Source organism: Saccopteryx leptura, chromosome 5, assembly GCF_036850995.1.
Source record: "Saccopteryx leptura isolate mSacLep1 chromosome 5, mSacLep1_pri_phased_curated, whole genome shotgun sequence".
NCBI classification, from domain to species: domain Eukaryota; kingdom Metazoa; phylum Chordata; class Mammalia; order Chiroptera; family Emballonuridae; genus Saccopteryx; species Saccopteryx leptura.
In genome coordinates this window covers 143,642,319-143,670,201 of record NC_089507.1, presented here as the reverse complement: position 1 = coordinate 143,670,201, position 27,883 = coordinate 143,642,319, and the positions used below count along the sequence as shown (strand labels likewise).

The following is a 27,883-nucleotide window of genomic DNA, read 5'->3' as shown; positions in this document are numbered from 1 at the left end:
ACTACTTCCTTTGAGATTTCAAGCTCTCCACTGAAGTTGTGTTCTAGAACCTAACACAATTTTTTTTAAATCTGTTTTTTTATTTTTTTATTTTCTTTTTTTACAGAAACAGAGAGAGAGGAATAGATAGGGACAGACAGACAGGAACGGAGAGAGATGAGAAGCATCAATTATCAGTTTTTCGTTGCGACACCTTAGTTGCTCATTAATTGCTTTCTCATATGTGCCTTGACCATGGGCCTTCAGCAGACTGAGTAACCCCTTGCTAAAGCCAGCAACCTTGGGCCCAAGCTTTGCTCAAACCAGATGAGCCTGTGCTCAAGCTGGTGACCTTGGGGTCTGGAACCTGGGACCTCCACATCCCAGTCCGACGCTCTATCTACTGCGCCACCGCCTGGTCAGGCTAGTTTTTATGAGATACAAATGTCTCCAAGGCAATATACACATATGTATAATTATCTACTCATTTCATACCTGCTGTGTCAGGCACTGTGCCGTCCTGAGTATATGCTGATAAATATAATAAATATGATTCTTGCCCTCAAGGAACTTAGAGCCTAGTGGAATTACTAATGAGACTTTGGCAAAGTTACCAAAACATGCAAATGATTCCTTCCACACCCAAGTCCATGTTAGTAAGTCTGATTCCTCCAGTCTAACAGGGCTGACTGCAGCTTAGCATTTAGTTGGCAGTCCTCTGCATCTCATACAGCAAAGTGGTCTGTGTGATATCTGTTTTGTCCTGAAGATGCCAGGGTTTGTCTCTGCAAGCAACTGCGTATTTATCAACATTTCGTTCCAGAATCCCTGCAATATGGCAGGTAAGATCACATGTCTATCAAGAACTTAGAAAACATGTAAGCATGCTTTATTTCTCTCCTTTAGTCCCAGCCATTCCTAAAGGTGTTCAAGGCTACCAGTAACAAGAGTTGAAGAATAAGAGAGGGGGGAAAAAACTAGCCCTATTAATATTAAAATTTCCTTGGAAGGTCATTGAATACCCTGAAAAAGTTAACTAGTAACTACTGGTTGGGTTTTCTGGGAAATAGTGATCAAGGGCTGTTGTGTTTCTTGGGAACCACAAGCAAGGTCTAAGGGAGCACTTTCAGCATTGAGTCGGCCAGGACGTGCACACATTTCAGAGAAGCTGAGCAGGACCCTGCCTAGCGCCAGTTCTACTTTTCCTGCTAGAGCAGCCTCAGACATATTCCTGGGCCGAAATCCCAGCCTTTTGCCTACAGGTCAAGGGGACCCATCCTGTCGTTTTTCTCATCTCTAAAACAGCTGCGATTTCCACAACGAAACACATCTTGACTCTGTGGCGTCCTCAGCACGACTAGAGTGATCAGGACTTTGCTTTAAGGCGCTGCACTATCAACCACGCAGGAGCGTGTTTTTCAGCACGTTCAAGGTCGATGCAACAGCCAACTTCCCCTTCCCAAACCCGAGAAGCGCATAAGGAACACGCAGGAGCGCTCACTTCTCGTTTCACACCAGCCTTTCGGGAGCCGCGCCCCGGTCCGGTTCCGCTCGTTGCCGGGACCGCTACAGGCAAGGCCTGTAACTGCCATCCGCACGACCGGAAGCGCTCCGTAGCCACGACCGAGCTGACAGCCACCACTCCGTCGGCCCTACCTGGCCTCAGAGGCACCGCCCACTCCCAGGGGCTGACCCACCCTGTGACAACGGAGCCAGCCAGCCCCGCCCACAGCCGCTCCTGGAGACCCCACCCCCCACCCCGCTAGGCGCGGGATCCGCGCGGGGATGGCGATGCCCTCACGTCAGCTCCGCCCACTCCTGACTCAGAGGGCGCCCACGCCAGGGCTACACACAGGCCACGCCTACCCCAAGGATTGACGTCCCAGCCCCAGGCCAAGCCACTGACATCGTACGCCGCCCGAGGGCGGAAGCACGGGCGGGATTTAAAGGCGGCACCGCCCCGCCCTCCCTGCGCGCTGACGTCGTACGCCGCTCGGGGGCAGAAGCGCGGGCGGGCTCTAGAGGCGGGGCCTTCCCCGCAGGGGCGCTGGCGCGCGGGCGGGAGCGCCAGGGCCGGGACTGGAGGTCCTCGCAGCGCGCGGCTGGGCGGCCGGCGATGAGCGACGCCAGGGTCCCGGGCCCGGAGGCCGGCGCGGGACGGGCCGAACCGGCCGGCACGGCGCTGAGCGTGGACGTGGCGGGGCTGCTGGCGCAGCTGGCGCGCAGCTTCGCGCTGCTACTGCCGGTGTACGCGCTCGGTTACCTGGGCCTGAGCTTCAGCTGGGTGCTGCTGGCGCTGGCGCTGCTCGCGTGGTGCCGGCGGAGCCGCGGCCTCAAGGCCACCCGCCTGTACCGGGCGCTGGCGCTGCTGGAGGACGAGGAGCGGACGGTGCGCCTTGGGGTGCGCGCCTGCGACCTGCCGGCCTGGGTGAGTGCGGGCCCCATCCCGGACCCCGCGTACCGACCGCGACCCTCCTTCCATGCCTGCACCGGATCCCGCTCCTACCCATCCCTGCCCGGATTAGGGGCGCTCGCCTGCGACCGGCCGGTCAGCGTGAGTTCGGACGTGGGCCCCGCCCCAGACGCAGATCCAGACCCCGCTTACCAGCCGGGTCTTGGGTGCGCACCGCCCTGCCCCCACCGTGCTTACCTATGCTGTCAGGTGTGCAACCCCGCCACGAACCCCACCCCGCCCTGCCCGGCCCAGGCGTCCGCACCGCCCTGTCCCTCTTTGCCTACCTGTCCAGGTTAGGTGTCTGCGCCACCGTCATCCCCACCCGCTCACTCTGGGGTGCCCTGACCACTGGCAGCTTCCCCCGGGTCCAGATTGCTGTCAGTGCGTCCCGCTTGTTTAAGCCAGTGTCCTCGCCTCTGTGGCGCGGGCCCTCTGGGGCCCTGTGTCCCCGCTGTCCCTGTCTGCGCTGGCTTTCCGCAGCCCCTGCAGAAGGCACCTTCCCGGGCTCCTTCCTCTTCTCCCACCACGTCGCAGGACCTCGGCTGCTCCCCTCGGCGTGGGGTAGAGAGGCCGCGGTCCCACCTCCGCTGCGGTCCTGGGAGCCACTCGGGAGGAAAAGGGAGTGGCCGCCGATAGCGCGGGAGAAGTCGACTTTTCTCCTCCCTCCACCCCAAGACTTTTCTTGGTTGTTTTTGACACAACTGAAGAGCAGTAAGGGATCCCCGAAAAGTTGCTGAGGTTAAGATAATCGGAAGTTTAATTATTTTGGCAGTGACATTGTAAGATGGAACTTTTTTTTTTTTTTTTTTTGTAATCAAAATAAAGTATTTATTGAACATCTGCTATGTGCTTGATACTGCCTTTTCTTTTTTTTTTTTTTTTTTTTTTTTTTAAATAAATTTTTATTAATGGTAATGGGATGACATTAATAAATCAGGGTACATATATTCAAAGAAAACATGTCTAGGTTATTTTGTCATTAAATTATGTTGCATACCCCTCGCCCAAAGTCAGATTGTCCTTCGCCACCCTCTATCTAGTTCTTTGTGCCCCTCCCCCTCCCCCTAACTCTCCCCCTGTCCTCCCTCCCCCCACCCCTGGTAACCACCACACTCTTGTCCATGTCGTAAGATGGAACTTTTATGTAGGGTGAACTGGATCGTTGTGATAGAAGCAGGAGGTTTTGGGACAGTTGCCCTAATGGAAAGGGTCAGGGGATTGATCGTTTTATTTTTACCCCAGGTGATTCTCTGAATAATTTATGCAGAATGGAAAGTAATGGGGTTGGCTTCTTCATCTTGTCCTCCTGCTCCCCAGTGCTTTTTATTTTTATGTTTTTTTTTTTAAAAATAGTTGCTTCCTTTATGTGCCTTCACTAGGCAAGCCCAGGGATTCAAAGCGGCAACCTCAGCATTCCAGATTGACACTTGATCCATTGAGCCAACACGGGTCAGGCTCCCCAGTGCTTTTTAACCATGAGTTAGTGTCACAGTTTCAGACTTACAGGAAATAGCATGATTTTAAGATAAGTGGTGCTCATCAGGCTTGGTGTAAACTTAGTGTGGAATGGCCAGCCAGTGAAGGGTCGTTTCCTCTTAGAGGAGAAAGGGGTTGGAAATATGCATGATTAAGTAAGGCTGGAGGAGTGAGCAAGAGGTAGAGAAAGGTCAGGAGGCAGTAGTGCCACTGGCCAGGGCCTAGAGGCACTGAATGGTGCTGCCTGGTGATGACAGACTGGAACTATAGGAAGAATCCAATAGTCACGGCCCATTGGGGTCTAAAACTCTTAGTACACAGTAGACATGTGGGACAGTATTTTGGGGAATTAAGTCAGTAGAAGCAGGGAGAAGGGAGGTGTAGAAAATGGGAAGACAGGAACCAGGGTGGGAAGAGCCGAGAGCACAGGTGTACTTTAGAAATGCAGAAGTACTTTCAGGTGGCATCTTGTGTCTGTGTCACACCAAGTTTAAATGATGCCAGAAAGTAGCTAAAACAAAGTCACCAAAATAACAGGCATGATCAGTGAGTGCTTAAGTTCACAGGAACTGATGGTGCTGACTTTTATAGCTATTTGGTTATTGAGCTGTTTAATATCAGTTTACTTGTAAAAATCCTTGTGATTTTTTTTCACATACTAAATTAACTAATACATTTGCTACTATGCTGAAGGTGAGACAAATTTATTTATTTTTTTCCCTAAGCAGAATAAAAGGCTGATTAGCCAAAGATTCTGTTCTTGGGTTTTTCCTCTACAATACTTAAACATAGAGTTATATTGTCTCCAAAAAAATTTTTTTTTTTTTTTTTTTACAGGGACAGAGAGAGAGTCAGAGAGAGGGATAGACGGGGACAAACAGGAACGGAGAGAGATGAGAAGCATCAATCATTAGTTTGTTTTTTTTTTGTATTTTTCTGAAGCTGGAAACAGGGAGAGACAGTCACATAGACTCTCACATGCGCCCGACCGGGATCCACCCGGCAGGCCCACCAGGGGCGAAGCTCTGCCCACCAGGGGGCGATGCTCTGCCCCTCCAGGGCGTCGCTCTGCCACCTGGGGCAGAGGCCAAGGAGCCATCCCCAGCGCCCAGGCCATCTTTGCTCCAATGGAGCCTTGGCTGCGGGAGGGGAAGAGAGAGACAGAGAGGAAGGAGGGGGGGGTGGTGGAGAAGCAAATGGGCGCTTCTCCTATGTGCCCTGGCCGGAAATCGAACCCGGGTCCCCTGCACGCCAGGCCGATGCTCTACCACTGAGCCAACCGGCCAGGGCCTTTGTTTTTTTTAATCATTAGTTTTTTTTTCTGGCCCCGTTGTGAGACCTTAGTTGTTCATTGATTGCTTTCTCATATGTGCCTTGACCGCAGGCCTTCAGCAGACTGAACAACCCCTTGCTCAAGCCAGCGACCCTGGGTCCAAGCTGGTGAGCTTTGCTCAAACCACATGAGCCCGCGCTCAAGCTGGCGACCTCAGGATCTCGAACCTGGGTCCTCTGCATCCCAATCCGACGCTCTATCCACTGTGCCACAGCCTGGTCAGGCTTGTCTCCAAAAATTTTCACGTGTTTTTGTTTTTTATATATTTTATTTATTTATTCATTTTTAGAGGGGAGAGAGAGAGAGAGAGAGAGAGAGAGAGAGAGAGAGAGAAGGGGGGAGGAGCAGGAAGCATCAACTCCCATATGTGCCTTGACTGGGCAGGCCCAGGGTTTTGAACCAGCAACCTCAGCATTCCAGGCCGACGCTTTATCCACTGCGCCACCACAGGTCAGGCAATTTTCACGTGTTTATTCCAAATTTATATTTGCACTCATGTCATGTATACATACTTGAAGATGCCTGCATTGCTTAGAAAACTTCTGGATGGATTTACATGCAACTTCATGGTTATAGCCAAGAAAAGCACTAGGAGTCTGGGGTTGGAGGAATTTTATTTATATACCTTTAACATTTTTTTTAGAAATTCATGTACAATTTTTATACTTTATTATAATGTCTACGTGTTATTTATTTATTTTTACAGAGACAGAGAGAGAATCAGAGAGGGATAGACAAGGACAGACAGATAGGAACAAAGAGAGATGAGAAACATCAATCATTAGTTTTTCATTGTGACACCTTAGTTGTTCATTGATTGCTTTCTCATATTTGCCTTGACCGTGGGCCTTCAGCAGATTGAGTAACCCCTTGCTCAAGCCAACGACCTTGGGTCCAAGCTGGTGAGCTTTGCTCAAACCAGATGGGCCTGTGCTCAAGCTGGTGACCTCGGGGTCTCGAACCTGGGTCCTCCAAATCCCAGTCCGATGCTCTATCCACTGCGCCACCGCCTGGTCAGGCAATCATTGACTTACACTTTGGATTTTTTTTTTTTTTGTATTTTTCTGAAGCCAGAAACAGGGAAGTAGACAGACTCCCGCATGCGCCCGGCTGGGATCCACCCGGCACACCCACCAGGGGGCGATGCTCTGCCCATCTGGGGTGTCGCTTTGTTGCAACCAGAGCCACTCTAGTGCCTGAGGCAGAGGCCACAGAGCCATCCTCAGCGCCCAGGCCAACTTTGCCCCGGGCCAACTTTGCTCCAGTGCAGCCTTGGCTGTGGGAGGGGAAAAGAGAGACAGAGAGGAAGGAGAGGGGGAGGGGTGGAGAAGCAGATGGGCGCCTCTCCTGTGTGCCCTGGCCGGGAATCGAACCGGGACTCTTGCACGCCAGGCCGACGCTCTACCACTGAGCCAACCGGCCAGGGCCCACCCTGGAAATTTGGTGAAGATGTGTAACAAAATAGTTGGTGTAGCTAAATCAGGAGCCACAGTTTAGCTATTTTAAACTGGGGTTGCTACTTTAGCACTTAGATTCTAGAGCAATTATGTACTTTGAGAAAACTTTAGAGGAGTCCTCATGGCTGTGAAGGGGATACCAATGCTCTTTGCCAGGGGTCCCCAAACTACGGCCCGCGGGCCACATGCGGCCCCCTGAGGCCATTTATCTGGCCCCCGCCACGCTTCTGGAAGGGCATCTCTTTCATTGGTGGTCAGTGAGAGGAGCATAGTTCCCATTGAAATATTGGTCAGTTTGTTGATTTAAATTTACTTGTTCTTTATTTTAAATATTGTATTTGTTCCTGTTTTGTTTTTTTACTTTAAAATAAGATATGTGCAGTGTGCATAGGGATTTGTTCATAGTTTTTTTTATAGTCTGGCCCTCCAATGGTCTGAGGGACAGTGAACTGGCCCCCTGTGTAAAAAGTTTGGGGACCCCTGCTCTTTGCATTTCTTGTTTATATGTACCCTACAGCTGTAGTTCAGAGAGGGAATGACTGTGAGCATTGTGTTGCTTGTCTTATTTGGTCTAAATGCTTCATTAAATTAGAAAAGATTGTGCCAAGGTTGCTAGACATAAAGCGCTAAATATCTTTTTTAGTTTAAAAAACAAAAAGGGCCTGACCAGGCGGTGGCACAGTGGGTAGAGCGTCGGATTGGGATGTGGAGGACCCAGGTTCGAGACCCCGAGGTTGCCAGTTTGAGCACGGGCTCATCTGGCTTGAGGAAAAAGCTCGCCAGCTTGGACCCAAGGTCGCTGGCTCAAGCACGGGGTTACTCGGTCTGCTGAAGGCCCGCGGTCAAGGCACATATGAGAAAGCAATCAATGAACAACTAAGGTGTTGCAACGAAAAACTAATGATTGATGCTTCTCATCTCTCTGTTCCTGTCTGTCTGTCCCTATCCATCCCTCTCTATGACTCTCTCTGTCCCTGGAAAAAAAAAAGGGGATTTAAATTTATAATGTATGTGCCCATCAGCTTGTGTGCTCTGGTTTTAGTAACACATACTTTTGTTTCATTTGAATATTAGGCTCACTTTATGTTTCAAGAAGGGAGAGTATAGAACTAGCACTGAAAAATAAATAATTTAAATAAATATGTGAATCAAAACTATATGTATGTAACATTGCCTGACCAGGCGGTGGCGCAGTGGATAGAGCGCCCGACTGGGATGCGGAAGACCCAGGTTCGAGACCCCGAGGTCGCCAGCTTGAGCGCAGGCTCATCTGGTTTGAACAAAACCTCACCAGCTTGAACCCAAGGTTGGTGGCTCGAACAAGGGGTTACTCGATCTGCTGAAGGCCCGCAGTCAAGGCACATATGAGAAAGCAATCAATGAACAACTAAGGTGTTGCAACCCGCAATGAAAAACTAAGGATTGATGCTTCTCATCTCTCCGTTCCTGTCTGTCTGTCCCTGTCTATCTCTCTCTCTGTAAAAAAACCAAACCAAAACAAACAAACAAACAAAAACTATATGTAACATTGCCTGACCAAGTGGAGGCACAGAGGTTAGAGCGTTGGCCTGGGATGCTGAGGACCTAGGTTTGAAACCTGGAGGCCACCAGCTTGAGCGCGGGCTCATCCTGTTTGAGCATGGGATTGCTGGCTTGAGCATGGGATCATAGACATGACCCCAGGGTCACTGGCTTGAGCCCAAAGGTCTCTGGTGTGAGCCCAAGGTCACTGGCTTGAGCAAGGGGTCATTCGCTCTGCTGTAGCACCCCCCTACCCCCCATCAAGGCACACATGAGAAAGCAATCAATGAACAACTAAGGTGGCTCAATGAAGAATTGGTGCTTCTCATCTGTCTGTCCCTCTCTCTCTGTCTCTTGCCAAAATACAGTGTGTCCGTAAAGTCATGGTGCACTTTTGACTGGTCACAGGAAAGCAACAAAAGACGATAGAAATGTGAAATCTGCACCAAATAAAAGGAAAACTCTCCCAGTTTCATACCTATTCAGTGTAGTTCGATGTGGGCTCACACATAGATTTTTAGGGCTCCTTAGATAGCTATCCCGTATAGCCTCTACAGACTCATCACTGACTGATGGCCTACCAGAATGGGGTTTCTCCACCAAACTGCCAGTTTCCTTCAACTGCTTATCCCACCGAATAATGTTATTCCTATGTGGTGGTGCTTTGTTATAAATGCGCCCGATATTCACGTTGCACTTTGGTCACAGATTCAAATTTAGTGAGCCACAAAACACACTGAGCTTTCCTCTGTACCGTCCACATCTCAGCTGGCAAGGCCGTGGGCTACTCCGCTGTATACACAGTGTTACGTCATCATCTGCACATGTGCACATGCTGCCACATCATCCTACAGAAACTGGGAGGGTTTTCCTTTTATTTGGTGCAGATTTCACATTTCTACTGTCTTTTGTTGCTTTCCTGTGACTGGTCAAAAGTGCACCATGACTTTACGGACATACTGTATATATAAATGTAACATTTAAATTAAATTATCACATTACATTAAATATATACTTATAAATTATAGATTCCAACTGATTAGTAATTTAATATTCCTCTTAGCTCTCGTGAACTTCCTCCTTTTCTGTAAGTTTTCATGATTTCTGCATTGGTTGCAGCATTTAATCTTGAATAATGCCACAGACATTGTGAATATACTAAAAATTATTTATTTGTGTACTTATATGAGTGAATTGTATGGTCTCTGAATTGTTAAAAATATTATAGACCTTATACCCTGGGAAGACAGATCAGTTGGTTAGAGCATTGTTCCTGTATGCCAAGATTGCAGATTTGATCCCTGGTCAGGGCACATACAAGAATCAGCCAAGGAGTACATAAGTGGAACAACAAATCATTGTTTCTCTCTCTCTTTCTCCCTCCCTCTCTCTCTAAAATCAATAAGTAAAAATATTATAGACATTATATTTGTTTTAAAAATAAAGAAGTGAAAGGGTGACCAGCTATAGTACAAAGTAAATTGTACCTTGCTTATAGAATTCCAGCTACAACAGTTATACCTTTTTTTATTTTCATTTTTTTTTAAAGAGAGAGAGAGACAGGAAGAGAGAGACATGAGATCACTTTGCCACCACTGGTCAGGGTAAAACTGTTATAACTTTTTTTTTAAAATTTTATTTATTTATTTATTTTTTACAGAGACTGAGAGTGAGTCAGAGAGAGGGATAGACAGGGACAGACAGACAGGAACAGATAGAGATGAGAAGCATCAATCATTAGTTTTTCGTTGCGCATTACAACACCTTAGTTGTTCATTGATTGCTTTCTCATATGTGCCTTGACTGCGGGCCTTCAGCAGACCGAGTAACCCCTTGCTGGAGCCAGCGACCTTGGGTCCAAGCTGGTGAGCTTTTGCTCAAACCAGATGAGCTTGCACTCAAGCTGGCGACCTCGGGGTCTTGAACCTGTTTCCTCTGCATCCCAGTCCGACGCTCTATCCATTGCGCCACCACCTGGTCAGGTGACCTTTACATTTTAAAGAATATAAATGAAAAAAGTAAATAAGTGTTTTTACCTTACACCTAATGTTACTATATTGATATTATATTGGCTAAGAAAATAAATTGTAATTCATTAACAAATGGTATCATGCTTCATAGCTTATAGATTGGTTTTATTTTAGATAAATTCTAATATAGCATAATTTTAGAATGTACTGTATGGTCTTGCATTTTATTATGTTTTGTTAAAGTATTATCTGTTTTAGTTTGCACAACTGCTATCTTAGATGAATTTTTTTCCTGCATTTAAAGATCTGAGGAAGTGTCAGAGGTCATCCTGCCCTCACATGTATACTCTCTTTCAGGTAGATAGAGGCAGGGTGTGATGCCCAGCTGCCCCGCCTGCTCCCCCTTCCCTGTGCCCTGGTGGATCAGAGAGAAGATGGGTAAGGGGTGTATAGAGACACATTGGGCACATTTAAAAATAGAAAGGCACAGTAGGAACAGCAAATAAAAGCTCAGGATTGAGAAATCAGGAATATGTCCCAGATAGAAGCATTGGAGCCCAACAGGGCAACCGTGTCCCATCTGGAGGGAGCTGTAAGGACAGTGATGGAAGGTGACATGAAGCTCGGGACTTACTCTGGACCCAGGGGTGAGGAGTAGACGTGTTCAGACTGGGGCCTGTGCTCTAAGGGTAGTGTTCCTAGTTCATAGGGAGCTCATCCTGGACATGAATACAAAAACTACTCTTTTTTTTTCTTCAAGAAACTAATCATGGCTTGTGGCAAGTTTGGGCATTGGAGGAAGGAGAGATAGTGACATATTCAGAACTAAGCTGTAAAGTCATAAAATGGAAACTCCTATGCAGTGTAGTAGGGTACTCATCTCGCTTCTATTGCCAAAAAATTTGCAGCCAAGGTAATTGCTGGATTGTTGTGCTCTGTACCATTGAGGTAGCTGGAAATACCATCCACCTTCCTGCCAATACACTGTTCTCTTTCACTCTTAATGATCTTACTGTGCCTTAAACACTGAGTCATCTCCTGTTTTGGAATTGGGTGGGGCATAGTTCTTACATAAACAGTGTTAGTAGTTATCTTTCTCATGGAACTATTTTTTTCCACTTAACATGTTTTATTTCCAATTTTCTCTTGGTCTTTCTCTCTTTCAGTGACTTTTATTCATTTATTTTTATTAACTGTTACAAAAATCCTGTAATTTAAAAAAATAAAACCATTTATCTTAGTGAATTTTTCCTAGAGTAAATCACATTTTAAGGAACTAGCCCAACTTATGTGTAAGGGTTAAAAATCAGCCTTTATTGATTCATCTACTATTAGACTCTTGCTGCATTACAGTTACCATATTGTGAGAGGTGCTAGAAACAACAAATTTGAATAAGACAAGGTATTAAACTCAAGAATCTACTAGCTGGTAGTAACACAAACATATGTATGATACTTGTTTTAGTTAGAGTATACATTGATACTTTTTAAAAATAAAAGTAATGCATCCTTTTTTACTTTTAATCCAAGAAAATAATTTGTTTAGGAACATATGGTTTAAGATTTAGAAGTTTTCTAGACTCATAACTACATATGGAACCAGGAAAAGTAGCCCTTTCTTTGGCCTTTCAGTTGATATAGTGGTTATATATATATTTAAAATATGACATTTAAAGCATTTTGAACGTTTGCAAAGGTGATAGCTCAAGTTTTTAAATTTATCTATTTATTTATTTTTTTAATAGTTTCTTCTTTTTTTCCAAATCAGAGGAGGGGAGATAAACTGACTCCTACATGCACCCTGACTAGAATCCAACCGGCAACCCCCCATCTGGAGCCAATGCTCTGCCCAACTGGGGCCATGCTTACAACTGAGCTATTTTTAGCACCTGAAGTGGTGGCTCCATGGAGCCATCCTCAGTGCCTGGGGCTAATGCCCTTAAACCATTGAGCCATGGCTGCAGAAGTAGAAGACAGAGAAAGAAGGGGGGAGGTTGAAGGGTAGAGAAGCAGATGGTCACTTCATCTGTGTGCTCTGGCCAGGAATCGAACCCCAGACATCCACACGCCAGGCTGACACTCTACCACTGAGCAAACCAGCCAGAGCTAAATCAGTCTATTTTAAAGCAAAGATTTTCTTAATAAGTGTTAAAACTACAGTGTGTCCATAACGTCATGGTGCACTTTTGACTGGTCACAGGAAAGCAACAAAAGACGATAGAAATGTGAAATCTGCACCAAATAAAAGGAAAACTCTCCCAGTTTCATACCTATTCAGTGCAGTTCGATGTGGGCTCACGCACAGATTTTTTAGGGCTCCTTAGGTAGCTATCCCGTATAGCCTCTACAGACTCATCACTGACTGATGGCCTACCAGAATGGGGTTTCTCCACCAAACTGCCGATTTCCTTCAACTGCTTATCCCACTGAGTAATGTTATTCCTATGTGGTGGTGCTTCGTTATAAACGCTTTGATATTCACGTTGCACTTTGGTCACAGATTTTAATTTAGCGAGCCACAGAATACACTGAACTTTCCTCTGTACCAGGGGTCCCCAAACTGTGGGCCGCATGCGGCCCCCTGAGACCATTTACCCGGCTCCCGCCACCGCACTTCCGGAAGGGGCACCTCTTTAATTGGTGGTCAGTGATGCATCCAACGATGCATCCATTCAGTGGCGGATGCATCCTGTGCTCCTGGAGTACTGAATGTGGCGGCACTGCAAAGCGCGGCATCACTCACGTACAGTACTACTTCCGGTGATGCGGGACTCACGCGTCACAGCTCCAGAAGTGCATTATATCACTTGTTAGGGCTAGCAGTGACAAATATGGAACCAGACATTGACCATCTCATTAGCCAAAAGCAGGCCCATAGTTCCCATTGAAATACTGGTCAGTTTGTTGATTTAAATTTACTTGTTCTTTATTTTAAATATTGTATTTGTTCCCGTTTTGTTTTGTTTTTTACTTTAAAATAAGGTATGTGCAGCCTGACCAGGCAGTGGCGCAGTGGATAGAGCATCTGACTGGGATGTCGAGGACCCAGGTTCGAGACCCTGAAGTCGTCAGCTTGAGCGCGGGCTCATCTGGTTTGAGCAAAGCGCACCAGCTTGGGCCCAAGGTCGCTGGCTCGAGCAAAGGGTTATTCAGTCTGCTGAAGGCCCACAGTCAAGGCACATATGAGAAAGCAATCAATGAACAACTAAGGTGTTGCAATGCGCAACGAAAAACTAATGATTGATGCTTCTCATCTCTCCGTTCCTGTCTATCCCTCTCTGACTCTGTCTCTGTAAAAAAAAAAATATGTGCAGTGTGCATAGGGATTTGTTCATAGTTTTTTTTTATAGTGGCCCTCCAATGGTCTGAGGGACAGTGAACTGACCCTCTGTGTAAAAAGTTTGGGGACCCATGCTCTGTACCATCCACACATCAACTGGCATGGCCGTGGGCTGTTCCGCTGTATACACGGTGTTAAACGTCATCATCTGTGCATACACACATGCTGCCACATCATCCTACAGAAACTGGGAGAGGGCCCTGGCCGGTTGGCTCAGCGGTAGAGCGTCGGCCTGGTGTGCGGGGACCCGGGTTCGATTCCCGGCCAGGGCACACAGGAGAAGCACCCATTTGCTTCTCCACCCCCGCCCCCCCCTCCTTCCTCTCTGTCTCTCTCTTCCCCTCCCACAGCCAAGGCTCCATTGGAGCAAAGATGGCCCGGGCGCTGGGGATGGCTCCTTGGCCTCTGCCCCAGGCGCTAGAGTGGCTCTGGTCTTGGCAGAGCGACGCCCCGGAGGGGCAGAGCGTTGCCCCCTGGTGGGCGTGCCGGGTGGATCCCGGTCAGGGGCAAGCGGGAGTCTATCTGACTGTCTCTCCCCGTTTCCAGCTTCAGAAAAAAAACAACAAAACAAAACAGAAACTGGGAGAGTTTTCCTTTCATTTGGTGCAGATTTACAGTTCTATTGTCTTTCTTTGCTTTCCTGTGACCTGTCAAAAGTGCACCATGGTCAAAAGTGCACCATGACTTTATGGACACTGTGTAGATGATAGAGGGAGGTGGGAGAGAGAGGTGAGAAATATATCATGGAGAGATGGATGGTGGTGGTCTTCTGGCTGTGATGCTGTGCCATAGTTAGGTAAGATGTAGCCATGGGTGGATGCCATGTCCATCTCCTGGCTGTGATATATTGTATCATCACAGTTAATGACAAACATAAAGGGGGATGGGCCAAAATCTTGGTCTCAAAATCCAGTAAAGAGAAATGATTCTATTCAAGAAAAAAGTCCAGATGTTTTCAAGTTCCTGATTACTATTCTTCATTGTGTACGATTAAGAGGAGAAACAAGTTGATTTAAAGTTGGCAAATTTCACTGACTTAATTTTTGTAAGTCTTGAGATATTTACTGTCTTTGTGAGGGAATAAATATTAAGTTCTTAGAAATATCATATAAACCTATTTTTTTGTGTGTGACAGAGACAGAGAAAGGGAGAGGGATAGATAGGGACAGAGAGACAGGAAGGGAGAGAGATGAGAAGCATCAATTCTTTGTTGCAGTTCCTTAGTTTCTCATTGATTGCTTTCTCATGTGCCTTGACCAGGGGGCTATAGCAGACTGAGTGACCCATTACTCAAGCCAGGGACCTTAGGCTCAAACCAGATGAGCCCACGCTCAAGCCAGCGACCTCGGGGTCTCGAACCTGGGTCCTTCATGTCCCAGTCTGATGCTCTATCCACTGCGCCACCACCTGGTCAGGCTAAACCTATTTCTTTCTTTCTTTCTTTTTTTTAAAATAAACAGTTTTAATTAATTAATTAATTAATTTTTTTACAGAGACAGAGAGAGAGTCAGAGGGATAGACAGGGACAGACAGCCAGGAATGGAGACAGATGAGAAGCATCAATCAGGTTTTCGTTGTGCGTTGCTACTTCTTAGTTGTTCATTGATTGCTTTCTCATATGTGCCTTGACTGCGGGCCTTCAGCAGACTGAGTAACCCCTTGCTGGAGCCAGTGACCCTGGGTCCAAGCTGGTGAGCTTTTGCTCAAGCCAGATGAGCCCGTGCTCAAGCTGGCGACCTTGGGGTCTTGAACCTGGGTCCTTCCACATCCCAGTCCAACGCTCTATCCACTGCGCCACCGCCTGGTCAGGCTAAACCTATTTCTTGAAAATGAAAAATTCGCGGCCCTGGCCGGTTGGCTCAGCGGTAGAGCGTCGGCCTGGTGTGCAGGGGACCCGGGTTCGATTTCTGGCCAGGACACATAGGAGAAGCGCCCATTTGCTTCTCCACCCCCCCCCCTTCCTCTCTGTCTCTCTCTTCCCCTCCCGCAGCCAAGGCTCCATTGGAGCAAAGATGGCCCGAGCGCTGGGGATGGCTCCTTGGCCTCTGCCCCAGGCGCTAGAGTGGCTCTGGTCGTGGCATAGCGACCCCCCGGAGGGGCAGAGTGTGGCCTCTGGTGGGCATGCCGGGTGGATCCCGGTTGGGCGCATGCGGGAGTCTGTCTGACTGTCTCTCCCTGTTTCCAGCTTTAGAAAAATACAAAAAAAAAAAAAAAAAGAAAAGAAAAATTCGCAGTAAAATTTTAAATTTCTGAATCCATGTAAGTATTTGGTATTCTTGTTGGTTCTGTTAATTCTAGGGGAAATATGCTTTAATTAGAAAATTTTAGTTCTGCATTAATTTGTTCCATTCTTTGTACTTCAGCTAAGTGTAACGGGAGACTTAAGAACCCTCTGGGTCAAGTTCACTTATTTCCCCTGTGACTTTGAACAGATTTGTTTCATTATCTGTTAGATAGATATTGTTCAAAGCGCTGTTGTGAAGATGAAACAAGATATTGTATGTAGACTTCCTGGCATACAGTTAATGTTCTGTCTTTGTATATTTAGTTTAAATTTTTTTTTAAACAAAACAACTTTGGTAATAGCAACACATTAGAATTTTAAATATGCCTTTGTTCTTTTCTTTATTTTTTGCTTTTGTTCTTTTTGAAGATATGATTAAAAAGATTTCTTGGGTAGTGTCAGCTCAAATATAATCAAAACTTGAGAATCAAAGAATAATCATTTCTAGTTTGTTGAGACAATATAAATAAATATGAAAACTTGTTTTATAATTGGACTTATAAAGGAGATCTAGTAGATTTTTTCTTAGTTGAAAGATAAAGATTTGAAACCAAATGATGAGTTCATGCATTCTTATATGATTTGGAAACTATTTTTCCTATATATCCCAGTTTTTCTCTGTGATGTTTCTGCTACTTTAAATTTTGTTTTGTGAAAAATAAGCAAGTGTTTATGAATATGTATTAGTGAGAAGCAGATTTCAACTTAGTGAACAGAATTAAAATTTGGTAACAGATTGACTTTCTTCAATTTTGGCATACTCTTTTTCTTGGCACTTTGAAATAATTAAATTAAAAATCACAGAACTATTGAATGCTTAGCATTCTACTACTGGGAGATGGCTTGACCTTCAAAGTTCATCTTATATAAAGTTTAACAATGTGAGCCAATTCACTTGTAATGAAATCTTATTTGTGGAAGTGGTTTCTCTGCCTCTTTTCTCTGTAGTTCCAGGAAGATCATTTCTTTACTGAGAACTGCAGTGTGGACCCATTGCCTGTAGCATAAAGGAACAGTCATCTGCATGGTACAGAAAGCATTTCAGGCTGGTCTTGACCTGATTTTTCAGCTTTAGCTCTTACCATTCTTCCAATCACCTAATCCAGCCAGAGTAAATTATATACACCATTATTTTTGCTTATAATATTCTTTTTTCTTTGTATGACAGACCCCAGCTAATTTTTTTCAGATTCATCTCACATACTGTGTTCTCCCTGTATGTCTTAGGAACCTGTTCCGTGCAGCATCAGACCCTCCCCTAACCCCCGTAGTTCTTCCCTTCCAGGCTGGTGGTCACCCCTCTCCATGCCAATGTACTCCACTCCACTTCACCTTCCACAAGCTTCCCAAGAACAGGAGCATGTCTAGTTCTGTGTCATGCCCCTAGCTCTCTGGGCACAGAGCCAGACCCATGTAACTGCTCAAAAAAATGTTCCCCAGCCTGTTGCTCAAGAAGAACAATAGACCCCCATAAATAGGTTGAGGGAACAGCACAGTGATGAAAGTGCGGTGACAAATCAAAATTCATACCAGTCTGTCTATGATGGTAAAGAGAGAAGCTTTATTATTACATAAGTTTACATTCTGGAGTACTTTTTTTTTTTTTGTATTTTTCTGAAACGGAGGCAGTCAGACTCCTGCATGCGCCTGACCGGGATCCACCTGGCATGCCCACCAGGGGGCGATGCTCTGCCCATCTGGGGCGTCGCTCTGCTGCAACCAGAGCCATTCTTGTGCCTGAGGCAGAGGCCACAGAGCTATCCTCAGTGCCCAGGCCAACTTTGCTCCAATGGAGCCTCTGCTGCAGGAGGGGAAGAGAGAGACAGAGGAAAGAGGAGGGGGAGGAGTGGAGAAGCAGATGGGCACTTCTCCTATGTGCCCTGGCCGGGAATCGAACCTGGGACTCCTGCATGCCAGGCCGACGCTCTACCACTGAGCCAACCTGCCAGGGCTAAGATGATTAATGGGACTGTTACAAGAGAGAAACAGCAGTTTTATGGCATTACTCTGACTTTAAGGATGAATAGGAATTTGCTAGCACACTGGCAGACCTTTGAGAAATATCCAGAGAACATATATAAATTAAATAATATTAGAGAAGGCAGATGTTTTAATTTTGGAGTTTTTTTTTCAGGAATTGTTTTATCATATTTAGTCAATGTGTTTGACTTAACAGAACAGTTATACTTTTCCTTTAAAACTTGATGTAGCAGAAAAATTCAAGTCAGATTTGGAGATTACTTATGTTGTAGGAATTTTATTATTTCTAAGTATCATTGTCTCTACTATGATTAAGATATAGTTAATTTAGCCTGACTAGGCAGTGGTGCAGTGGATAGAACGTCAGACTGGGATGTGGAGGACCCAGGTTTGAAACCCTGAGGTCGCTGGCTTGAACGTGGGCTCTTCTGGTTTGAGCATAGCTCATCAGCTTGAACCCAAGGTTGCTGACTTGAGCAAGGGGTCATTCACTCTGCTGTAGCTCCCGGGTCAAGGCACATATGAGAAAGCAATCAATGAACAACTAAGGTGCTGCAACAAAGAATTGATGCTTCTCGTCTCTCTCCCTTCCTGTCTGTCTGTCTCTAGCTTCTCTCTGACTCTGTCACATATATATGTGTGTGTGTGTATATATATATATATATATATATATATATGTATAGTTAATTTATACAAATTCTATTACCACTTAAATTTAGAGTTGTTTATTGTATAAAAAGAGTACTGTGTTAGAAAATTCTTAGTTTTATATTAAATTATAGTAGTACTAGTGAAGTAGTTTATGCTTCTCAAAGAAATTCAAACATATAGAATATAGAGGAAAAGGCATGTGCTCTGACCTGTATCCATTTGGCAACCCCTATCTGGGGCTGATGCTCGAATCAACCAAGCTATTTTTAGTGCCTGAGGCTTTTGCACTTGATTCTCAGCTGGGCCAGTGCTCAAACCAATCAAGTCACTGGCTGTGGGAAGAAAAAAGGGAAAGAAGGGGAAGACGGTTGGGGAGAGAAGCAGATGGTTGCTTCTCTTGTGTGCGTTGACCAGGGATTGAATCTGGGACGTCCATACACCAGGCTGATGCTCTATCCACTGAGCAAACTGGCCAGGGCCCTCTCCTTCTTATAGATATATATTCTTAAACTTTCTTCTGCATCTATAAACATGTATGACATATAAAAATGCTTATGTATACATATGCTTATTGCATTTTAAGAAGATATGGCCTTGCCTGTCAAGGCGGTGGCGCAGTGGATAGCGCATCAGACTGGGACGCAGATGACTCAGGTTCAAAACCTTGAGGCCGCTGACTGGAGCTCAGGCTCACCAGCTTGGGCGCAGACTCACCAGTTTGAGTGCAGGATCGCTGTCTTGAGGGTGAGATCATAGATAATGACTCCATGGTTGCTGTCTTGAGCCCAAATGATCCTGGCTTGAGCCCAAAGGTTATTGGCTTGAAGCCCAAGGTCGCTGGCTTGAGCAAGGGGTCACTCGCTCTGCTGTAGCCCTCCCCCCTCCCCCCCCCCCCAGTCAAGACACATATGAGAAAACAATCAATGAACAACTAAGGTGCTGCAACGAAGAATTGATGCTTCTTATCACTCTCTCTTCCTGCCTGTCTGTCCCTCTCTTTGTCTCTCTCTCTGTCTCTGTCACACACACACACACACACACACACACACACACACACACACACAGAATATATGACCTGAATAATTTTTTGTTGATTAGAAAATCTGGCAATATCTTAACAAGCAGTAATTACTTATAACTTACGAAGAATTTAATAGAAAATAGTTTATTGAATGGTATTTGCAAATATGATTTTACTGTCATGTACTGACTGAAAAATACAGGTACAACCCAGTTGGTGAATTAAGTCACTTGTTCTGTATAGATAGAAATTCTCTTATGCTAGAAAGACAGAAATGGGACCACTGAATTAACAGTACAATTTTGAGTTGGAGTTGTACTTGGCTGGTCTAGCAAGCCCTCACACTGTCTCCCCTAACCCCAAATGTCCCCAGTTGTTGGGGAACATGAGGGCTTTGTAGCATGGTGGCAGACCCTCAGACTCTTGGGATCGAAGTGACCTTGGCCAGCAGTCTCTTCCCGAATCTGCTGTCCTGAGTGTTGTCTTTCCCTGAGCAGCCTCTACGGCTTTTTTCTTAATTTTAGTAGGTTGCCATCTCTTCGGTGTTGTGCTTGGATGGTTCCAGCTAACTTAATTTAGAAAAATGTATTTCAGTTCACTCTAGCTTCCCCTTGTGGCTCGAGCATATTAAAGATTTGGTGTCCTGTAGAGCAGTGGTCCCCAACCTTTTTTAGGCCACGGACCGGTTTAATGTCAGAAAATATTTTCACGGACCGGCCTTTAGGGTGAGATGGATAAATGTATCATGTGACCGAGACAAACGTCAAGAGTGAGTCTTAGACAGATGTAACAGAGGGAAATCTGGTCATTTTAAAAAAAAACAAAAACGTTGTTCAGACTTAAATATAAATAAAACAGAAATAATGTAAGTTATTTATTCTTTCTCTGCAGACTGGTACCAAATGGCCCACGGACCGGTACCAGTCCGCGGACCGGGGGTTGGGGACCACTGCTGTGGGGTAAAGGTATAGGTCTGCTCAGGCCTGGGGCAGGACAGGGGAGCAGATGGAACCTGCTGTGGCCTCTCTCATGGAGCCATATGGCTGTGATGGATGTGATAACAGTGGTCTCTCCTTGATGAGGAACTAGCTGCTGCTGGGCTCCATGATTGGGAGAAGTGGGCTTGATTATCAGAGAACCATCTTGTTCGGGAACTGCCCACCATGATAATGTTCCCTGACCAGCTCCTCTCAGCCAAAGTGGGGTGAGGTTTGTCCTGCACTGGCTGCAGTAGTTCACTACTAGGAAAGTGTGGCAGAATGGTCACCAGTACAGAGCTGCCCGGGATCCCCTGTGTGTCTAAACCAGAAATGTGCTTTTCAGAACCGTGGTGGTGTGCCTGTCTGAGGGATGTGGGGGGGCACAGTTTCTCAGAGGAGAGCTCCCTATCCAAACAGCTTCAGGCTTCCTCTGCGAGGGCTTACATTTCCACAGCAAAGAAAACACTTTTCACCTCTTTTCTAAATAGGTTTCTTTCTACCTCTGCAAACACTTATCTTCTCTGGTATACAGTCCCGACTCATGGAGAACTCTAGTACAGTACTTGTTGAGGAGAGCGTGGAAGACGGAAAGGCATCTGTGGCTGGGTTGGGCCAAAGAGGAACACAGAAGGGAAGGTGGGATTTTTGAAGCTTTGTATCTAGCTCTGGAATACGTGACAGCACTAAGACACATGGAAAAGTGATTCTTTTAGAAAGGGATCCATTTGTAATACTTGTCAAGATGTTCCAGATACCAGCGCACATTCCTCTGGACAGCAGGGAGGTGGAGAAGAGCCTGGGGCGTTTGTTGATATCAGACTGTTGTGCTTCAAAGTATTCTGAGACTGTACAGCCAGTGTCATAGGTTCAGTTTCCCCTTCAGAGGCTATTTTCCAAGTTTCCAGTGTTTAAAGAAGCATTATATAAACAGTAGACCTGTGATGAGAACACCAATGGCCTACATGAAGGAGTCAATCAGTCACATGTGTGTATTTTCCTCTTAGGTTCACTTTCCAGACACTGAAAGAGCAGAATGGCTAAATAAGGTAAGGGAACAAATCCCAGATACCAGTGGGAATTAAGGGATGAGATGCCATCCTTCCATATTTGGGAGTTGGGATATCGACACTATGTGAACTCATTTGGACTTGACTTCTGCTCCCGAAGGAGCTCAGTCCTAAATGATATGTTACTTTTCTAGCCAGTGAAACTGTCTTTGATGTAAAAAAAATTAATAAGATAGTCATAGCTGTATCCTTGGCCTTCTGTCTTCTTTCCTGATCTGCTGCTACTCAGATCTATTTTATAATAATCATGAGCAAAAATTTTAAAAACACTATTATGAAGAGGGAAATAACTTCCAAGATTTCTAGTAATAGATAATTATCTATTTTTTATTTTTTAAAAAGGTTTTGTCTTTAGGTCAGTATTCTTGAAAGTCGATCTCTGTTATCTCCATATGTTCTATATCCTTAGAGCTGTGCAGTAAAACTCACATAGACAGTGATGATCTTACAGCACTGGAAGTTCTCCATCAGTAAAGAAAGCTCATTAATGTTAAGAATCTATACAGTTTTAGAAGGTTTTTAGTGATGAGTTGAAACCACAGGATTTTCTGATTTTATTTTTAGCAATCATTAAATATGCTGATATGCTTTAATAGATTAGTTAACCAGAATAACTAATTCCTGCATCATATTGGTTAATCAGTAGTGTATTGTTTAAAATTTAAAACTGTGTTGATTTTTGCCAAAGAAAAAGGCCCCTTGCCGTTAATTTTCAAAAATTCTGGTAAACGATAGGGGTGTAATTTTTCACTATGACTTCAGAGCACTGTGTATTATAATGTTTTGTTTTACACAAATCCTTTCTTTTTTTCCAGACTGTAAAACATATGTGGCCTTTTATTTGCCAATTTATAGAGAAGTTGTTTCGAGAAACCATAGAGCCAGCTGTGCGGGGAGCCAACACCCACCTTAGTACCTTTAATTTCACCAAAGTCGACATGGGTCAGCAGGTCAGTTTCTTCCTAAGTGTCCTTACCAGTGTGTGCTATAAGATTGCTGTGAAAACTGAAGAAGTATGTGAAACTACTCCATGTTATATTTCTAGAGAACGTTGCTACCTGGGAAGGTCAGGCGGGGTTTGTGCAGCTTCTCCATCCAGATTCTGTGCCTCATGGGATGCCCTTGCTTGGTCACTCAGGGGGTCATCATCTGTTCAGTTGGTCTTTCGGACAGTTCAGGTTTACTGTGGGGCATGGATTTCCCTTAGTTCCAACATGTCTTTCTACCCCCCACCCACACTCCTTTGTCAGAATTACCTTTGTACAGTTTTCTAGCAAACTGTTCTATTGGAAAGGGAGTTTGATAAATGAACTCACGTTGAAGGTTCAGTAATTGACCCCAAAAATAAGGTGTTTATTCTCAAGTTTTTTAAAACAAGTAAGGACTCCAGTGCTGGTCTTTATAGGCATTGCTTTAATCATAAAGATGAAGGGACAGGTAGATTTGTTACTGGAAAATATTACAGACATACCTCATTATATTGCTCTTGGCTTTATTGCACTTTCCTGCGAGTGTGAGTTTTTTTACAAATTGAAGGTTTGTGGCAACCCTGAATTGAGCAAGTCCATCTAACAGGCTCAAGTGAAAATTAGTATGTTTTTAAGCAATAAAGCAAAGTATTTTTTTTTTTTTTTTCTGAAGCTGGAAACAGGGAGAGACAGTCAGACAGACTCCCGCATGTGCCCAACTGGGATCCACCCAGCACGCCCACCAGGGGCGACGCTCTGCCCACCAGGGGGCGATGCTCTGCCCCTCCTGGGCGTCGCTCTGCCGAGACCAGAGCCACTCTAACGTGTGGGGCAGAGGCCAAGGAGCCATCCCCAGCGCCCGGGCCATCTTTGCTCCAATGGAGCCTTGGCTGCGGGAGGGGAAGAGAGAGACAGAGAGGAAGGAGGGGGGGGGTGGAGAAGCAAATGGGCGCTTCTCCTTTGTGCCCTGGCCGGGAATCGAACCCGGGTCCCCCGCACGCCAGGCCAACGATCTACCGCTGAGCCAACCGGCCAGGGCCAGCAAAGTATTTTTTTAATGAAGGTATGTACATTTTTTTTAGACATAATGCTATTGCACACTAAATAGATTACAATACAGTATAAACACAACTTTTATTTATTTATTTTGTATTTTTCTGAAGTTGGAAACGGGGAGGCAGTCAGACAGACTCCTGCATGCGCCCGACAGGGATCCACCCGGCACGCCCACCAGGGGGTGATGCTCTGCCCATCTGGGGCATCGCTCTGCTGTAACCAGAGCCATTCTAGCGCCTGAGGCAGAGGCCACAGAGCCATCCTCAGCGCCCGGGCCATCTTTGCTCCAATGGAGCCTTGGCTGTGGGAGAGGAAGAGAGACAGAGAGGAAGGAGAGTGGGAGGGGTGAAGAAGCAGATGGGCGCTTCTCCTGTGTGCCCTGGCCGGGAATCGAACCCGGGTCTCCCGCATGCCAGGCCAACGCTCTACTACTGAGCCAACCGGCCAGGGCCTATAAACACAACTTTTATATGCACTGGGAAACCAAAAAAAAATCACGTGGCTCACTTCATTGCGACAGTTGCCTTATTGTGGTGGTCTAGAACCAGACTGCAGTTACCTCCAGATGTATCTATATATACATAGAAAATTGGATATTTCATTTTTTAAAAAAACAATTTATTTATTGATTTCAGAGCAAGGGTTAGAGTGAGTGAGAGAAAGGCAGAGGAGAGGAGTGGGAAGCATCAGCTCATAGTTGCTTCTCAAATGTACCTTGACTGGGCAAGCCCAGGGTTTTGAACCAGGGATCTCAGCATTCCAAGTTGACGCTTTATCCACTGCACCACCCCAGGTCAGGCACCTAACTCCTAATAGTACTTCTAGTGAGTCTCAAGACTGCATCTAAAGTAGTTAATCATGGCAAGTTTCCTTTAATTTTTTAAGTCACTATTTGCAATAATTAGCAACAGTTTAAGATAACTCTTTTATTGATGTATAATTGACATTTAACATTATAGTAATTTCAAAGGTAACATTGTTTTATGTAATGTAGTAAATAAAATTCAGAATTCAATAGAACTTTAAAACATACCCACACACACAGTTGACACACATGCATTGCGTGTACAGCAGAGCCAGACAGCACATGTCACCATACGTTGTAGTTCAGAGGTCTTTGAGGCATATTCTTCTCTTATTCCCCCCCCCTTCTTTTACAGCCTTTAACAGTGTAAAAACCATTCTTAGCAAAAGGCCAACATTACTCTGCAGACTGTAGCTTGCTCTTCCCTGATGTAAGGTAAAGTAAACTGGTGTGTGGAGATTTAGAATTCTAACCCCGGTTGGGTCTGTTTTAGGAAGAATTATGTTCATGTTGTGAGGCCTGTAACTGAGTGAGATCATTGTGGAGAAGAGTAGGAAGGTTAAGAGCAGTGCTGACTCAATAAAGCTGGCATTGCCAATTCACTGGCATCTTACCAGTGAGGTGAGCTCAGCCATCTGATGAAGGCAGAGGAGAAGGACCTGCAGAGCCCAGGCAGGGTGCTTTATTTGCATTGGATGTCCGGGTTGCGTCCCTCAGTGCTTTTGGGTGTTTGTCCTTCCTTAGATAATTAATGCTCAGCCATTCGAGTGGGGTTGGCCTCCTTGCTTCTAATCTGTCATCTAAATGGAGGAAGGGCCTGACCTCTGGTGGCGCAGTGGATAAAGCGTCGACCTGGGAACACTGAGGTTGCCGGTTCAAAACCCTGCACTTGCCTGGTCAAGGCATATATGGGAGTTGATGCTTCCTGCTCCTCCCCCCCTTTCTCTCTCTCTCTCTCTCTTTCTTCCCCCCTTCTCTAAAATGAATAAATAAAAATAAATAAAAAAAATAAATGGAGGAAGGATGCATTATCTAAGGAAAACATTTAAACTAAAGGTACTAAGTCATAAGTCCATTTTCGCTTGTCCACACAGTGGGTTCACTTTCTGATTTGCCAGTCTGTATGTGTATCATCAGGGAAAAGCCCAGGAATCTGTGTTGTGGGGAATGTGGACTCTTAGTAAAGACTTAGAGCTTAATTCTAGAGTTCACTGAGGGGTAAGATCTCAGGACACCCACCAAATAAGCAGTGATACTCGAAAGGTAAGATTTCTTCAGCTTGAGTGTTTAGTGCTCAAATGTGATGTTGAACTTTTTTAGAGGGGATCTCAAATTGATGAATGATAAAAATTTTAAAATGACACTGTAACTGGCTCCTTGATATATAATATTTATTTTAATATGCCTTTTATTTTTATAGTCATTTGGTTTTGACCCCATATCATGTTTTAAGTGTTAAAATTATCTACAGCTAGTATTTTTTTTATTTTTTTAGTGAGAGGAGGGGAGGCAGAGAGATAGTCCCGCATGTACCCAACCACAATCCTCCCAGCATGCCCACTAGGGGGCGATGCTCTGCCCATCTGGAGCCCTTGCTCCATTGCAACCCAGAGCCATTGTTTAGTGCCTGAAGCGGAGGCCATGGAACTATTCTCAGTGTCTGGGACCAACTTGCTCTAATCGAGCCATGGCTGCAGGAGGAGAGGTTGGAGAAGGAGAGAGAGAGAGAGAAAGAGAGAGAGAAGCGAGAGGGGGAGGGGTGAAGAAGCAGATGGGTGCTTCTCCTATGTGCTCTGACTGGGAATTGAACCCAGGACATCCACATGCCGGGCCGATGCTCTACCACTGAGCCAACTGGCCAAGGCCTACAGCTAGTATTTTTGATTGACTCCAAAAGTCCCATTTTTTTGTGAAAATCTTAATAAATGAAATATTGTAAGACAAAAAAATTTCAGGAAGTTGTGTTTCAAACACTGTAGTCAGGATAGAGTAGAGGATAAGTACGTCGGAAGAGGCAGTGCTAGGGGCTTGGAAATGAGCAAAGCCCCATGACTGACGACCCCAGGCTGACAACAGTGTCTGTCACTACGCACTCCCTGTGTGCCCACAGTGTCCTCGTGTCCTGAGGGCTCACAGTGACCTCGTCTATGCTGTGCAGAGGTGCTTGTTCACTGTGAAAATAGAATTGTGATTCCTGCCTGCTGGTGCTGAAGCACGTCATTTTCATCTCTGTGCCATGTTGTGATGGTGGTGGTGGTGGTTTTTAGCATCCCTGCATTTTATAAAAAGCCACTTCTTGTTGCAGCCCCTCAGAATCAATGGTGTTAAGGTGTACACTGAAAATGTGGACAAAAGGCAAATTATTCTGGACCTTCAGATTAGGTAAGTTTTTATCTGTGTTCATAGTTAATGATGTGCAGAGTCACTTAGCTATACCATAGGTGGAAGATATAATGAACACACTTAGTTTGGTGGACTTTGACTAAATTCTTGATAAAGACCCAAATTTATTTACTTTCTAGGTCTTAAGTTCCTAGTAGCCTAGATAATTGTGATTCATAAAACCTGTTAAAGAAAAGAAATTAAAAGCATTACAGAAAAACTACAGATTGTATTTCTTGTGATCATTGATGCCAAAATTCTTAACAAAATACTAGCAAACTGAATTCAGCAACATATTAAAAGTATCACACCGAAGATCAGGTGGGACTACTGCTGGGTTGCAAGCATGGCTCCACATGGGGAAACTAGTCAGTTTGATGTACCACGTTAGCAGTATGAAGGAAGAAGGCCATGTGATCATCTCAGCTGATACAGAAAAAGCGTTTGACAAAGTTCAACACTGTTTCATGGCAAAAACACTCAACAACCTATGAAAGATGCAGTTTCTTCAGCATAATAAAAGGCATGTATGAGAAATAGCAAACATCATCCTCAGTGGTAAAAGACTGAAACCTTTTCCTCTAAGATCAGGAACAAGATGAGGATGCCCACTTTCATTACCACAATGTAGTGTAGTGCTGGAGGCAATTAGATAAGAAAGAAAAGAAGTAAAAGGCACTTGGAAAGAAAGAAGTGAAATTATTTTTTCACAGGTGATAAAATCTTCTATGTAGAAAACTCTTAAGATTCCACAGAAAAACCTCTTCAAACTAATAAACGAATTCAGCAAAGTAGCAAGGTAGAAAAATCAACACAAAAAAATTCAGTTACAGTCTATACACTGATAGTGAACAAATCCAAAAAGGAAAATTTTGTTTTTTGGATAGACATTGTTTATTTGGGTTAAAATGAATGCTTCTCAACATTTTCCTTGTTTTCCTATGTAATCAACTTTGGAGGTGACCAACCCTTTCTCATAGAAATTGTTTGAGCAACTTAATTAGTGTAGGCCAGGGTTTTTCAGCTTTGGCACTGTTGACATTTTGGTTAGAGGATTCTTTGTTGTGGGGGCTGTCGGGTACACTTCAGAATGTTCACCAGCATCAAAAAGGAAATTAAGAAAACAGTTTTATTTACAATAGAATTGAGAAGATGGAA

General features: G+C 45.0%; 1 protein-coding gene across 4 annotated transcripts in view; it reads left to right on the top strand.

Moving 5' to 3' along the window:
• The first annotated feature begins 1,680 nt into the window (after positions 1-1,680).
• The window catches only part of ESYT2 (extended synaptotagmin 2), a 76,151-nt gene continuing 49,948 nt past the window's right edge, over positions 1,681-27,883 (top strand). The window contains exons 1-4 of one of the 4 annotated variants that reach the window (XM_066385719.1): positions 1,681-2,407; positions 21,452-21,493; positions 22,330-22,464; positions 26,649-26,725. In XM_066385719.1, the coding sequence (XP_066241816.1) occupies positions 2,096-2,407; positions 21,452-21,493; positions 22,330-22,464; positions 26,649-26,725 (566 nt within the window). In that variant the 5' untranslated portion in view covers positions 1,681-2,095. The remainder of the gene's footprint in view (positions 2,408-21,451; positions 21,494-22,329; positions 22,465-26,648; positions 26,726-27,883) is intronic. The other 3 variants (XM_066385720.1, XM_066385722.1, XM_066385721.1) reach the window with 3 other exon arrangements.